The sequence below is a fragment of the Crotalus tigris genome, unplaced genomic scaffold (assembly GCF_016545835.1).
Source record: "Crotalus tigris isolate CLP2741 ecotype Arizona unplaced genomic scaffold, ASM1654583v1 scf7180000018777.2418813, whole genome shotgun sequence".
Taxonomy (NCBI): Eukaryota; Metazoa; Chordata; class Lepidosauria; order Squamata; family Viperidae; genus Crotalus; species Crotalus tigris.
In genome coordinates, this window is record NW_024097195.1 from 771231 (window position 1) to 787976 (window position 16746).

General features: G+C 36.7%; 1 protein-coding gene across 7 annotated transcripts in view; it reads right to left on the minus strand.

The window, feature by feature from the left end:
• The window catches only part of DCDC1 (doublecortin domain containing 1), a 301614-nt gene that overhangs the window by 157321 nt on the left and 127547 nt on the right, over positions 1–16746 (minus strand). For all 7 annotated transcript variants that reach the window (XM_039355979.1, XM_039355982.1, XM_039355977.1 and 4 more), the window contains one exon: positions 1927–2097. In XM_039355979.1, the coding sequence (XP_039211913.1) occupies positions 1927–2097 (171 nt within the window). The remainder of the gene's footprint in view (positions 1–1926; positions 2098–16746) is intronic.

A 16746-nucleotide genomic window follows, 5' to 3' on the forward strand; every position in this document is an offset into this window, starting at 1 on the left:
TCTGTCTCATTCAAATATGAATGCACTGTCTTTAAATACTTTTTGTATTTTGATCCAAAAATGAAATTTTCTTCTAATACAAAAGTATATTCCTTATACACCATTCAAATTCCAGGTTATATTAACATAATTATGTTAATTTCTTAGGAAAAAATAGGCAAATCAGAATGTCTGGAATGCAGCCTTATTATATGTTCTCTGATTAACTTCAAAAGAGAACTAAGCTACATGGGCTATCACTGTTGGTCTTCTAGGTTCATTTAACATATCTTTTTTTTAATAAACATCCCAGTGGAATTATGGACATTAAAACATTGCTGACAGGTAGAGTTGTAATAGCAGAAAAACTGCTGCATATGTGACTGCACAGTACAGAATATGATCATACTTATGATAGCAGAGAAGGCATATTTATATTGCAACTACATTTAACCATGTGTTTCAAAAGCTTCTGATACATGAACTGGTGATTACTTTGACAAGGGAGAGATTTGCTGAATACTTGAATTACAAAGGTGCCAAATTTTAGAGAAACTTGGCTGAGGTATCCAAAGCACAATCTGTTCAAGTTTTGTGAAATCAGCTACTTGTTGATTTACTGAATAGAATACTGATAAGGCACTTGTAGCTGCAAAACTGATTGTCTGTTCTCCTAACCTATGACATAATCAGAACTGTTGATTCTACTTAGAAATAAGAATTAGAACTTGATTTCTAAATAGAATAATTATAGTTTTTTTTCCTGTTTCAATGGCCTCAATAGAAACTTAGCTAGACTGAGTGGGCCACTGATTTGAATTAGTATTCTACTTTCATATTTTTTATCTTTAAAATCACAGGCGAGCAGTTCAGGAACTATTTATTTATTTATGTATTTATGTATGTATTTATTTTTGTATGATGTAATTATGGAAGAAGATAATAGAAAAATGAGAATGGAGACATTGCAATCAATCACCGATTTGTGCATCTCCTTCAGAAGACTGAGGAGGTAATGCCTGATGTGATTTCTTAGCACATAATATTTCCTTGGCTTATTACTCAAGAGTCCATCCAGCAGTTTCAAACCATTATTCAGTTTATACTTCTTTGTTTTTGTTTTTTTGAAACAATTGCAATCATTGGCTTGTTGAAAATGTCATAATATTCCAGATTTTTAAAAAAAGTAACTACAAGGATATTTTTCTAAATAAAGTTGAAAAAACAAAATATTTCAAATATAGTACCACATTTGTTATTTCCAGAATGCTGCCAAGATAGGAAAAGATAAATACTCCCTGGAATCAGGTTTGGTTTATGATAGTGATATAGAAGTGGTTAGTTACTGTAGCTATGGCCTTCTTCTGGAATGTATCTCAAGGGGGGAAACCAGTACTTGGGCTAGTATATATATACCCCTGTCTACATCGTGAGCATAGAATTAAAATATTCAAGATAAATTGTCAACTTTCTCTACAGGCAGTACTTCAGAGCAGTCTGTCCATACTTCTTTATTATATTTAACCCACAATCCATGGATGGATGATACTCCTTTAATTATTTTACCTATAAATTAACCAGCTAAATTACATTTTTAATGTTGACCATTTTAATCAATAGGTTCACTGCAAAGAATTATGATAGACTTCACTGTTGCATTATTGTTACTACAGTATGTGACATTCATAACTGATGTTACCTACATCCGTTAGGTGAAGAGCAGCCCTTACAAGTGTCAAGGGGGCTTTCAATAAATTTATAATAAGCCCACCTAATCAATGCTGGGTATCCTAATCTTAAAAACTAGAAAATTCTTAAGAAAAAAAAACCCAAATCATTTTCTCAAAAAAATGAAAATTAAACCTCGGAAATTTGTGGGAAAATACTGAACAGATTTAAAAAAAAAAAACACAGGTGAAAAACAAATGATTACTAAACTCTACCCACCTTTAACTGCAGCCCTTGTGAAGGAAAAGTGCTAGTAGGGAGTTCTTTAATATGTTGGTAGACGTAAGAAGCACATTGTTCCTGCTCAGCCTGTAACTGGGGGGCAAGTTTAGAAAGATGACCTTTGTAGCTCCTGATGACTGCCTGCAATTCATCTATCAAGTTGTGCACCTGAAGGGTTAAATTATGAGAGCTGTTAGCAAGAGACAATTATTGATGTCACACCTATTAGAATTCTCATTACAAATCTGATTGAGATGTAATTTTAGTCTGACAGAAAGTAAAGAATTTATGTCTATCTCCTCCAAATATCTACGCATTATAGAACAAAAGCCTTGGTAAAAATGAGGCAATGAAAGAAATAAAATATATGATTCTTAGTTATTTTAGATATTTTAATATTACCTGCAATCCTTTTAAGTGTTTAGTTAATTTCCTAAGTAAATCTTTTCAATTGCTAATTAAAACACACTAAGGGCAACAATTTGCTATTTCTACACTTCCCAACAAAGCACTTAAAGGAAGATAAACAATAGTTTTTATGAGGATGGTAAACTGTATGCCAGAGTTCCTTCTGAGGGAGATGGGTGATTAAAAAATGTGAAAAATAAATAAATTCATACTCACTATGATTCCAAGAATTCAAAGCAAAACGCATAGTTCTCTGTTCTCTCCATTTTCCTCAGAACAAAGTTCATGTGAGGTAATGTTAATCAGTAAAGTTATCCATGCCCTACTTCACCATCTCTATTACCTAAATCACTGACTATTTCTCCAAGTAGTAGAACAAGCATGTTGCTGTGCAAGATTCCAAATTCAGTCCCTGATCATTCTAGCTTTCTTAGCTCAGAGCACAACCATTGGCATTTGTGAGTTCTGATAAACTAAGAGGAGAAAAGGCAGTTGATTGCTCAGCTTCACAAAGCTTTGAATGTAATGGAAATTGGCAACAGTGCTACACAGAATGACCCTAAAATCTACCTTTGTGTTAGAGGACAGAAAAATAGTTGAGGAAATTAATATCTTTTTTGGATAGTAAGGAATGTGGGACAGAGGATATGAGGCCTTCCTTCTAATCTGTCTTACCTTGGAGAATCTAGTCTACACAGAGCCTTAAAGGCAAGTTTGCTTCATTTTTACACAATCAGATAATAAACTCTTTCCCCCATTCCTATCACCCTAGCCCTTAAAGTTATTGTAGAAAACAATAAGTAAGTGACATAGAAAGGAGAAGAAACAACATATATAAAATGTATATGGAGATTCTCAGTCATCCAGGTTATGGTTGTCCCAAAGGTGCTTTTTCAAAGAGCAACTGGACTTCGTTTTATATATATTTATTTATACATACACACACAAACAGACACACAGACACATGCACACAAACACACACACACACACACACACACACACACACACATATAATCTTGATTTTTTTCTTTGATATGCTACTGTACCTTCCACTGATGTCATAATATTGATTTTCCCAATAAAAGATATGATAGTCTCAATTCAATGCAGCTATGGTGGAATTGGGTTGTATCACTGCACAAATATTAGTACATTCCATTCAATTTAAGACTAAGATAAAAATGATTTTTTAAAGAATCTTTTTTAAAAAAACCAATTAACAGATGAAGTTTTTATATATTGATTGATTTGTTTAAGTGTGTCTTCATACATGTCTATGTCTTATAATACAAATATTTTGAGCAATTAATAAGGATACAGTACTTTTAATATGCCACTGTCTCAGAGTCTACTAATGTAGTAACATTAATGCAGTAAAAATTCAGCACTGAACATCTGTTATTAAGACATGGGAAATTAAGGACATTATTAAGAACTTTAAACATGAAATATCAATCAATTTATAAAAAAACAAGAAAACAAAACATTAGTAATATTGAATGATTGAACTGTAAACATCCTTGACTTTTTTTACTTAACTATATTCAAAAGCTTCTGTCTAGCCATTTGAAAGATAGTTACTCTCAAAATTGTTACTCTCCACTTTGTTCAGGAATAATAACCACTTTTACTAATGTGAACAATCTACTCAAATAGTTTTGTTGATCATGCTGTTGAATAATTTTGTTTAAGTTTAAATCAGTTACATGGTAATTATACAGAGAGAGAGAGAAAGAGAGAGAGAGACAGAGAGAGAGAGACAGAGAGAAACAACCCTACATATCAAATATATACATAAAATTGTAAGCCAAGAGTCACCTTATAGAAGAGATGGGTGGCGTAAAAATAAATAAATAAATATAGTTCACTATCAAACTGATTCCACTCCCACCCCAAAAATGCAGACATTACAATATATAAAGTATTTGTTTACATTACATGGCATATTCCTTTCCTGCCACGAAGCACCACTGCCTTCCTGTTTACATCTATCAAGCAAAACAAATTAATCCCCTCCCAAAAGGTATTTGGAATAGGAATCATAATTAGACATAGAAAAACATTTTGCAGATTACAATTAATTGTAATTTTTTATAGCGTAGCCATTGAACTGCATGGATGTTATTTTCCTTTCCTCCTCCTCCTCATATTCCTTTGCATATGATGCTGCCTAACTTTCAAGGAAGACTGCAATGGGTAAGGAAATTGCTTTTTCCACTTCAAGTGGCCAATAAAGTACGTACTAGTCTACCATTTCATTTTCTTTTAAATATGTATTTTATTCTCCATTTTGTGAACCATATGGAAAGCATTGTATTGATGGCAGTTAGATAAACATGGCAGAAAACAGATACATTGTACATAGTTCACCCTGGTTTCCAGCACTGAGGGTAAACAGCAAAGTTAGGCAGACAGATGCAAAAATGTTTATGTTGTAAGATGGTAATATTAGCACTAAATGAGATGGCTCATTTAGTCCTTCTTTCTTGTAAGTTATACCGCATATCAACATGATGTCTTTTAAACTAAAATATTGCTAAGTATTGATTTTCCTGTATTTCGATATGCTGCAAAGAAATAAATAAGCAACAAGTCCTCAAAACGTCCACATTATGATTTTTTTCTTGCCCCGTAATAAAACTCATCCTTCTCATTCAACTACACTTTTGAAGACAAAACTTGACCTTTTCTGACCCCTGTATTTAAAGGTCTGTTCATAATTCAGTCTTCAATCTGTGTGTAGAGAAGCATCCATGTGGAAACATGGAAGCCTGTGAGATATGTAGCTTTTCCCTTTACACGTTATCTGACCCTATGAATCCTTTTCACAAAAGAAGTATTTACGTATGCATAATTTGATGGGGGGAGGAGGCCCAGTTTCACTGTGCTTCAGAAAAAAAAACACACACACATTTTACTCCTCTTTCTCCAGGAAAACTCATCATGAATTTGAGTGGATGTATTGCAAGTAGTAGGATGAAAAGAAAGGTAGTTGCTAAGAAGACCACCTATCTTTTTTTCACTTGGTTGGATTAATTTTTTTTTCTTTTATGCAAATATATAGTTTTCTGGCTTTTAGTGCTGATGGCCATGTAGAAGTGATGATTATTACTCTATCTGAGATAAGATGCTTCCATTAGAATAGCAGAGGATCAGGCAGAAAAAGTTTATGTACTACAGAAGCATTAGGTTCTAAGGAAGGAAATAAGAGGGTTATTAAGCCTACTTTGCGTGAATAAAGTTCTTTGTCCTTCCAGTATAAATCTTTTCTCATGTAATACAATATAAGAAAGTATGATCCTGACCTATTTTTATCAAAATATACAATAACTATATTGCACATAGTCTAGATTTGCTTGGACATTTGAAGCAGCTTACAAATTGAACAAATGCATTAAAAATAAAATTGGTAAAATTAGCAAGCCATAAATGACACGATTCAAACAATGCCTTAAGACAAACCATCATTTAAAAGCACAACAGATGTGATCATCCATCCCATTAGGTTAAAACTAACAACTCACATTACTGAGAGATGTATAAATTTTAAGAGCAGATGAAATAACTGTGCCAAACAACATTTCATTCAGCTCATCTCCCCATGAGTTTGGGGGTTAGGCTTTTACTAGCAGGTGAATGTAAGAACTGATTGTGGGCAACTACCACTATGGCTCAGTGGGAAAATGAGAAATTCCAGGGCTGCAGCTTCCTTGTGCCTGGGCCTAAAAGTTTTGTTTCTTTCTTTATTAATCAAATGTACGGTATCTGTTATTTGTTTACTAATCTACTACTTTGTTTACTAAACTACTACTTTATTTATCAATCAAATTTATATGCTCTGCCCAGCTCATCCAAGGCAATTTTGGGCAGAACACAACAAGATTCTGGGCTAACAACACTTTGCATAAGAGTCTCTGGCCTTTCCGTCTTTCTCTCTGGGACTTTCATGGAGAAAAGTGGCAGAGCTTTGGAAGGCTTTTTGTAGATCTGTCACAGATCTACTAATCATTGGAATAGATCATTTAATCAGGTCTGTATCCATTTAATGGTACCATTGTCTAGCTTGCCTTCTCTAGTAGCATCTCGTAGATGATTTTGTTGAATGTTTTGTTGACGTCCAGTGCAGTCTTATGATACAACTGAACTGATCAGTGCGTCAACAAAGATCAATCTGTCTGGCAGGACTTGTTCTTGAAGAATACATGATAGCTCCTGCAAAGCAATGCCCTCTTTTCCAAATTCTCCCAAATTACTTAATAATACGTTTCAACATTGTGCAAGTTCCAGTATTAAGGTAACCAGTCTATAGTTGCCCAGGTCTTCTTTTTGTTCCTTTTAAAGGGAAGAATATTAGCTTTTCTTCAATCCTATGGCATCATGCTCATCCTCCAAGATGTTTTCAAAGGTCCTAGGGGTTTTAAGATGAATACATGAACTTTTTCAAGACTTGGATATAATTAATCTGGTCAGTCATTCAAATGGCTGAGTATTCCCCTAAACATATGTTTTTGCTTATCTTGGGTTATCAGTCTCATCTTGTGTCATTGTTTCTCCTTAAATCCATTTGAATAGTTTCCCTTTAGGGAGAAAACCAAAGCAAAGTCACTTAGAATCTTTCTGTCCTCTGCTTTAGCTTTTCTGACTTTCTTTTTGCAGATATTAGCTTTTATCTGTAATTCAATAATTGCAGGTATGCCTTCTGCATGATTATACCTCCTTTCCATTTTCTGTAGAGGTCCCTTTTAATTCTTCACTCAGTTGAAAGCACTTTATGCAGCCATAGAGGATACCTAAGCAGCTTCTTATTCCCTTTTTTTTTCATTGGGAGACTATATGGCTGAGCAGTTTTCAGTCTTCCTATATCCCCTCTCACTGAAGGATTTCTGACAATGGGATCTTGCCTAATACTTCTCAAAATCTGTTGAAATTGGCTTTCCTGAAATCCAGTGTGTATATACAACTTTGCTCCTTGTGATCACTCTGTCACAAGGCTACTACTGATTTTACCTTTTTGACCAGCTAATTAAAATCAGAGTCAGTCTACCTATTTTCTTCTTCAACCTTGTGAAAAATGAAACAGTAAGCAACAGTAACCACTAAGGAATAATTCTGATCTTATAGTCAAGCTGTTTTCCAGATATTGAAGTTTTCTGTTATTACTGCTTTCTTCTATGAAATTTTTGTGATCTAGTTCAGGACTGCATTCTCTAGATTTTTTGCCTAACCTGGCAGTCTATTACATACCCTCACACAATATCTTGGTTGTTTCCCTTTCCTTATATTCTTACCCAAATATTGTGCATATTAAGGAAGATAGAAGCCCTAACATTTAAGTTTACAGAAAACCCCCACATACAAATCAATATTTACATTTTGATTCTCATCACCCACTGGAACACAGAATGGGAGTGATTAGAACCCTACACCACAAGGCTGAATTGCCTACCAGGGAAAAGAAAAAGAACCAAACATGTCAAGGGATCCCTCAGACGTTGTGGTTATCCTAACTGGACCTTCATCAAATTCAGAAAAAGATCCAACAGGCGTTCCTCCATTACAGACAAAGAAGAGATCAATGAATGTAGCAATATTGTCATTCCGTATGTTGCAGGAATATCTGAAAAGCTCAGGAGAATTTTCAACCAACACAACGTACTGTACATGTACATTTTAAACCCAGAATACACTAAGGCAGAAGCTTGTCCACCCCAAGGATATAACACCCAGATAAAAACTGAGCAATGTGATATATGCAATACGATGCAGTGAGACATGCACAGATCTGTATATTGGTGAAACAAAACAACCACAAGCGCATGGCACAACATAGGAGATGAAACCCAACAGATCAAGATTCAGCTGTCCACCTGCATTTGAAAGACAAAGGTCATTCTTTTGAAGACAGCAAATTCCACATTTTGGATAGAGAGGATCATTGATTTGAAAGAGGTAAAAGAGGCTATTTATGTTAACAGTGAATTGCCCTCTCTCAACAGAGGGGGAAGGATCTTTGTAGATCTCCCATCTACAAAGCAGCTCTTGCAGCAGTGCCAAGAAGATTCCACAACCAATGGCATCCTGAGGGCAAAGATAAACTGCCAAGTGGCCTCAAGAGTTCTCACAAAGAATGCTAACGGACCAGATGACTACAAAGAAATACAATCCTTCCATTCCCCCCCCCCCCCTCAGGTCAGAACCTATACTCCATCCTCCTCCCCCAAAATCACAACTGATGAAGTTTCTTGGATGAGAAATTAAATGTTTTGTTCTTCTTCCTCAAGGAAGAAACAGTCCAGCTGCCTTTTGAAGAAGCACTTTTGAGACAACTATGACCTGGATGACTAAGAATCTCCACAGACGTTTATGTTTGAGTTTACAAATATGATCAAAATGATTCTAGGTTTCTGGGTATTTCTAGGGCAGCAAATGCAGTGAACATTTCAATATCTTTGTCAGGTTCAAATTGGAGCTCAGGCCATTAATTTTAGAAATCAAATAAGTACTATAGTCAAATCGTTGTTCCAGTTTTCTCTGACATTCCTTTGATCCTTAAATTATTTCTCCTGTTACAAGCCTACAAATCTGCCAACTCAATCTTTATTTCAGAAATATTCTTTTGAGTCTTGCTTGTCTCCACAGTATTACTTGTGGCCATATTACAAGCTTTGCTGCCTACCTGAGCCATATCTATTTGTCATGACATTTCCTTAAATTGTTTCCTCATTGCTCATACATACCTGCCCAGTCTTGAGTTACTCCCATCGTATGTTTATATCATTCTGTCTTCCATTCTTTTTAAAATTGTTTTTTATTTGTCCAATTAAATCCATATCAGATGTCTGTCCATGCCCGTGAGGAGTGCTTTCTTTCTTTATTATTTTTCTTTGTTGCTGGAAGGGATGCCTTTTTAACTTTCTCCAGGTCTTCCAAATAAGCTTTAATCCCCTTTTCCTTATGCAGTATCTCCTTCCTTAATATCCTGCTTAAATTATCTTACTACTTGATAAAATATTTAGTAAGATAAGCCAACAATATTAGAAAAAATAGCTAGGTAGGGGAAAACCAGAAAGCTCAGCATGCCATCTTTATCAGTGGCTAGCCATGAAGCCCTGCCCCTCCTTCACATAAAACATCTCTTCTCTCCTTTTATCTGTCTTATTCCTTTTAAATAAATCATACCTTTCCATGTTTGCATTTCCATTTATGACTTTCATTTTATTAAATTTCAGTAATGTCTACTAAATTATATTCAAATTCCTTCATGAAGATTTCTATTTCTTCCCCTTATTTCCCCATACTCTGCAAGTTTGAGACTCACTAGAATCCTTGAGTCACATAATTTAATGTTCCTTCCTTCCAGACAACCTACATATGCCTCCCAATCCTATTCCCAATGCTTGACATTATACCATCTCTTTCATCCCCTTCAGGTTTCAATTTGAAGCCTTCCAAATCAACCTTCCCAAAACATTCTTCCTCTTCCCTCAGGAGACTTCTATTATTCATTTGCAATGTTCTTCTCCCTCTTCCTGGACCATATCCTTCAACAAGAACATTGAGGAAAACACCACTTGTGTCCCCAGCTCTTTCACCCTCCTTCATTAATCTCTTGCAACATCTTCATGATTCTGTCATGTTATGTCATTTGTTCCCATTTGTTATGTCATTTGATGAGGAGAAAGGAATGATTGTTAGAGCACATAAAGAGTCTTAAAAATCTTTTCTTCATATCTTGACTCTGTGCCCCAGGAAGATAGCACATTTCTCTCGGTAAACTATCCAACTGAAAGATTATTGCTTTGCTCTCCTGCTCTCAGTAGGGAGTCTCTGAATGCCACTACCTATTACTTGTTCCCCTTCAGGGTGGAGGCAGGAATATTTACCTTTTTGGAGTTGTAGAGTCTTCTTCTTCCTTACTTCCTGATATTTTTGGCAATGCTTTTAATCTAGAGGGTCATCAGAAGGGAGGCCCTGGAATCAATTCTGAAGGTTGAGAAAATAAGGGTTCTTTTGTTTATAGACTAGGGCCTTTATGTCACATCTCTCCATGTCTCTATTCCTTCCATTTTTATTTTATCTTCTAGGAGGCCTCTTGGCATCATCCTCCCATAAGTACGCTCTGTTTTAAATTGAAACATTTCTTCCTTCAAAAGTTGAGAAGTGGGCCTTTAGTCAGGAGGCCAACCATCCTGTGACAGGTGGAGTCTCATCATCTTTAGGAAGCAAAATTAAAAAGACCTGTAGATCATGAGAGAAGTTCTCTAGCTCCATGTTCTTTTGATGAATAATGATCCACAAATAAAAATCTTCTCCCTAGACCTCTTTACCAGATGTGGTGGTGAATATCCCTGTTCTCCTGTTTATGAAGGTTCTCAGTCATCTCCCTGTTCTACTCCTTTAGTGAATTTATTCTCTGAAAGCTGCCTTTCTTATATGTCCTCTGAAGCTGCTTCAGCTAGATCAGTCAAAAACAAAGGCAGGCCCTTACATCCAGACGAAGTAGGCAGTCAGCAGCTTTCAAGAAATAACTGCAGGAATCAATTAGCAATGCATAGGAAGCAGTCAGTAGAAACTAATCTATAATCTCCACCCCTCTGCCCAGGTCTTTCTCTTCCTCTTACATAGCATCTTCCCTCTCCTCAGAGGGAACTCCTCTGAAAAACTCCTGCTAAGGGTTCACTCATCTGTTTGCTCAGTACTCCTACATTTTCATCTGGAAACATTTAAATTGATCACTTCTGGCTACTTCTGTACTTAGGAACATCATTCTTTTTAGATTCATCTGGCCTCTGTTTTGACTGTATTTAAAAGAACCTTCAAAACCTGGTTTTCCTCTCAAATCTTGACTGCAGTGAGTGATAGGTCCTCTGTATTTCTTTTGGCTTTTTCCTGGACATTTCCCATTTTTATTTTATCTGTATTATATTGATGCTTTTTATTTTATGTAACCTACAGTAATTAAAGAATTGGGAAGCCTCTTAAACTTAATGAAATAAATAAAATAAATTACTTCTGTTTATAACCATATAAAATATATTTGTTAATAATGATATATATGAGAATAAAGTAACTGGGATTTTTTTAAAAAAAAGAAAAGAAAAAAAATGGCATTTTTTTCTCAAAACACCAAAATACAGGAGAATTCTAGGTTTTTTTTCACCAAAGTGAAGCTTGTAATATAAAGAAGCATAAATTGTATTTCTTATTGGAGTGACTAGTATAATTTATTAATAAAAAACTATTATTTCCTTGCTACTTATGGCTGTGAAACATGTACTCTGAAAAAGGCAGATAGGAGAAGAGTGGATACCTTCGAACTGTGGAATTGGAGGTGACTAATATGTATCCCATAGACTGCAAAAATAACAAAGAGTCAGATGTCTTCCAGGTGCTACTGCCAGTAGGGACAAGAAGCGTATTTCTAAAATAATCTAGAATGCCAGCAAGGACTGTGATGTGGAGGCTATTGTACACCTTGGCACTAATGATCTGTCCCAAAAAGATGTACTCTTTGTGCAGAACGATTTTCAGAGCTTGGGGCAGGAACTTAGCAGAACAGGCTGTAGGCTTACTTTTTCAGAAGTTTTACCAGTATATAAGGAGCAAAATGGAAAAGGCCAGCATATAGCACAATTCAATATGTGGCTAAAGGAGTGGTGTAAAGGGGAAGGGTTTGGATATATTAGTCACGATGTCTATAGCTGGTCCAGTGAAAAAAATGTACAAAAGAGATGGTTTGCATCCATGAAAGAAAGGGACTGAGTTACTCGGCTATAAATTCACAGATTTTCTGGAGGAATATTTAAACTAAACAGCGGGGACAGTGAGTTAATCGATACAGAACATGCCTGTCCCTGGCAATCTAAAAACTATAGGGTTATCAGTGCATGTAACCTAGATGTGTGTGCGGACAAGAATATCAACCTTGCTGTCAAGCAAAATCAAGCTTCTAATAGCGAGTGTCACACAAAGTGAACTAACCAAACAGGTAGTAAGACAATAGGGGAACTCAGGCACCACACAGGTTACGTAGAAAGTAAACACAGGGTCAGGATTCAAATGTCTATACACCAATGCACAGAGTATGAACAGCAAACAGGGTGAACTAGAAATTCAGGTTAATGAGGGCAGATATGATATTGTTGCCATTACGGAAACATGGTGGGATGAAACCCACAAATGGAACACACAGCTAGAGGGATTTACATTATTTAAAAGAAACAGACCAAATAAAAGAGGAGGCGGAGTTGCTCTATATGTAAGAAATAACTACAAGTCTATAGAAATAGAGCACAACAATGATGAAAACTGTCTTAAATGCATTTGGATCATATAAAATGGGGAAAAAATGACATTACCATGGGTGTATACTACAGGCCACCCAACCAAACAGAGAAAATAGATGAACTTTTTGCTAGTCAGCTAACTAAGGTATGTAGGAAGCACATCACAATAGTAATGGGGGACTTTAACTACCCTGACATCAACTGGGAGACAAACTCTGCACCAAGTGGAAGATCAAACAGATTCCTTGCAAACCTAGCAGACAATTTTGTCTCCCAAAAGTAGAGAAGGGAACTAGGGGATTAGCCATTTTGGATCTAATTCTCACTAACAGAGATGAAATGATAGAAGGTGTTGAAGCCACAGGAACCTTGGGAGGAAATGATCATGCAATATTGGAATTCAACATTATGGAAACACAAGCAATAGAACACAGTCAAACTAGAGTCTTGGACTTTAAGATAGCTAATTTCAATAACCTTAGAGAGGGTTTGGGAAGGATTCCATGGATGAGAATCCTCAAGGGGAAAACAACTCAAGAAGCTTGAGAAATTTTGAAAAGTGAGATAATAAAAGTCCAGTCCAGCACAATACCAACAAAGAGGAAAAATAATGGCTCTCAAAAGAAACCAGCATGGCTGCATAAAGAACTCTCTGATAAATTGAAAGATAAAAAGGACAAGTATAGAAAGTAGAAAGAGGGGCACATAACTAAGTCAGAATATCAATAAATAGCCGAAGCCTGCAAAGATAGATTGAGGAAAGCTAAGGCTCAAAATGAACTAAGGCTTGCGACCAAAGTCAAAAATAACAAAAAAAAAGCTTCTTTCAACATGTAAAAAACAAGAAAAAAGTGAAGGAAATGATTGGTCCATTAGTAGGGGAAAGAGGCAAGAAGGTGACAAGCAACAGGGAGAAAGCAGAACTATTTAACTCATTTTTTGCATCTGTCTTTACACAAAGGGAAAAAACAGACATACCAACCTACCAAAAACAGTGCCATAAAAAACAGAACAGAAACGCAAGTTAAGATAGGCAAGGAAACTGCAAGTGAGCACCTGTCCAGCCTAGATGAGTTTAAATCGCCAGGACCAGATGGATTACACCCCAGGGTTCTCAAGAAACTGGCAGATGTGATTTCAGAACCATTGAACTATATTTTTCAAAGATCCTGGAGCACTGGGGAACTACCAGAGGACTGGAAAAGACGTAGTTCACATCTTCAAAAAAGGGAAAAAAATGGACCCAGGAAATTACAGACCTATCAGCCTGACCTCAATACCTGGGAAAATTCTGGAAAAGATAATCAAACAACGAATCAGTGAACACCTAGAGGCAAACAAAGTCATTACTAAAAGCCAACATGGGTTTCTCAAAAACAGATCATGCCAGACAAATCTTATTGCATTCTTTGACCAAGTGGATCAGAGGAATGCTGTGGATATAATTTACTTGGACTTCAGTAAGGCATTTGATAAAGTAGATCACAACCTACTACTTGATAAGATAGAAAAATGTGGGTTAGACAGCATCACCACCAGATGGATCTGTAGAGGGCTGACTGGCCGTACTCAGCATGTGGTCCTCAATGGAATGGCATCTACATGGAGGGAAGTGTGTAGTGGGCTGCCCCAGGGCTCTGTTCTCGGCCCAGTGCTCTTCAACATCTTCATTAACGATTTGGACGAGGGGATAGATGGGGAAATTATCAAATTTGCAGATGACACCAAGCTGGCAGGAATAGCCAACACTCCAGAAGACAGGCTTAGGATATAGGAGGATCTGGACAGACTTGAACACTGGGCGCTATCTAACAAAATGAAATTCAGTGGTGAAAAAAGTAAGGTTCTACATTTAGGCAAGAAAAACCAAATGTACATGTATAGTATAGGGGGCACCTTGCTCAATAGTAGTAACTGTGAGAGGGACCTCAGAGTCCTAGTGGACAATCACTTAAATATGAGCCAGCAGTGTACTGCAGCTGCCAAAAAGGCCAACACAGTGCTGGGCTGCATTAACAGAGGGATAGAATCAAGATCACGTGAAATATTAGTACCACTTTACAATGACTTGGTAAGGCCACACTTGGAATATTGCATCCAGTTTTGGTCACTGCACTGTAAAAAAGATGTTGAGACTCTAGAAAGAGTACAGAGAAGAACAACAAAGATGATTAGGGGACTGGAGGCTAAAGCATATAAGGAAAGCTGCTGGAATTGTGTATGTCTAGTTTAATGAAGAGAAGGACAAGGGGGGACATGATAGCAGTATTCCAATATCTCAGGGGCTGCCACAAAGAGGGAGTCAATCTATTTCCAAAGCCCCTGAAGGCAGGACAAGAAGCAACAGATGAAAACTAATCAAGGAGAGAAGCAACCTAGAACTAAGGAGAAACTTCCTGACAGTTAGAACAATTAACCAGTGGAACAACCTGCCTCAAGAAGTGGTGAATGCTCCAACACTGGAAGTTTTTTTAAGAAGAGACTGGACAGTGATTTGTCTGAAATGGTATAGGGTTTCCTGCCTGAGCAGGGGGTTGGACTAGATGACCTCCAAGGTCCCTTCCAACTATTTTTTTATATTATTATTATTATTATTATTATTATTATTATTATTATTATTGATCGAACCTCACCAAAAATATCACAGGAAGCCAAGATTGCTAAACAGAGGCTATGATGCTTTGATCATGTCATGAGAACTGATTCACTTGAAAAGTCAATCATGCTGGGAGTGGTAAGCAGAAAAAGGCGAAGTGGCCACTCCATCACCCCCTGGTGGGACACTATAAAGGATGACACTGGAATGATCGTGGTGGATCTGAAGAAGGTGGTGCTAGACAGAGGGGCATGGAGAGTGCTGATCCATAGAATGGCTGAGGATCAGACATGACTGAATGACTGATGACAACAATGATTATTTCCAGAATAAAGTAACATGCTTAGCTAGAAATCTGGAAAATCATATACAGTGTGCATATCTAGTTTCCTCCACCTTCCTAGACTGATGCTCAAGCTTCTTTTTGAGGACTAGTTGCTACTGAAAGAGAAGGGCCTTAGAAATCTGTATGACTGACTTCCGGTTCCGGTTTGCGATGACTCCGGTCTTGTGAAGAGACTCGTCTCTCCACCGGCTGTTTTTTCTTTGCCGGTAGACCCCGTAGTGGGTTGAAAGTCACCCTGAAGTGGAGGATGAGGAGGCTTGTTGGTGATTGCAGGAGGATGGCAGCTTCTTCTGTGGCTCCAGCTAACTCCTTAGGGCTGACGGAGCAAAGATCGTCCTACAAGATGGCCGATCATCTAGCTGCACCAGCCAAAAGTCACAGAAACAGTTAAGCATGAAAGACCCACCATGGATGACCCGGGGGAGACCCTCCCTTCTCCTCTCTTCACCCTATTTTTCTCTCTGCCTGTAAAAGCCTTTTTGGAATCATTTCCCTGTCTTGAGAGAGCGGCATTTGCTTGTGTGGGAATTAATGCACTGAACAAAAGGACAGAATAATTAATTTTAATGACTATACCTTACTTTTATTTACCTTAGGGTACAGAAAAAACTTTTTTATAGAGCTTTATTTTCATTTTATACTTGAAGAATATTTCTTTTTCCACTTTTTTTTAAGAAAAGAGAGAGAAAAAGAAAAAAAATGGTGTTTGGGAAAGGTTTTGTAACCTACTGAGGACATGTTACGGTGAAAATTTAATATTGCAACTGCCTGTTTTTGTCTGGAGATGAGGTTGGCTTGACCTTCAAACTATTACAGAAGGGAAAAGATAAAGAAGCTGATGCAGCAGTCAGAAATTGTGGGGGTGGACATTGTTTAATTTCTAGTAAATATAGCCCCTACTAAAAGATAAAAAGGACTGTCTTCAATTATTATTGAAATGGAGAAACTTACTTACAATTAAATTGTAAATGTATATTGGAAAAAATGTATGAAGCCACTGAATAAGTATGCGCTAAAATAAAAGAGATTATTACAGAAATAAGAGCCAGAAACCTTACTCCAAACCTTCAAACTGATTCCTAGACTTCAACTGACTGTTCTATAAACCAAAATATACCAGAAGAGGAACTAACCGAGATTAAAGAGGAATTTATATTGCCTTATAAGCATTCCATTCACAT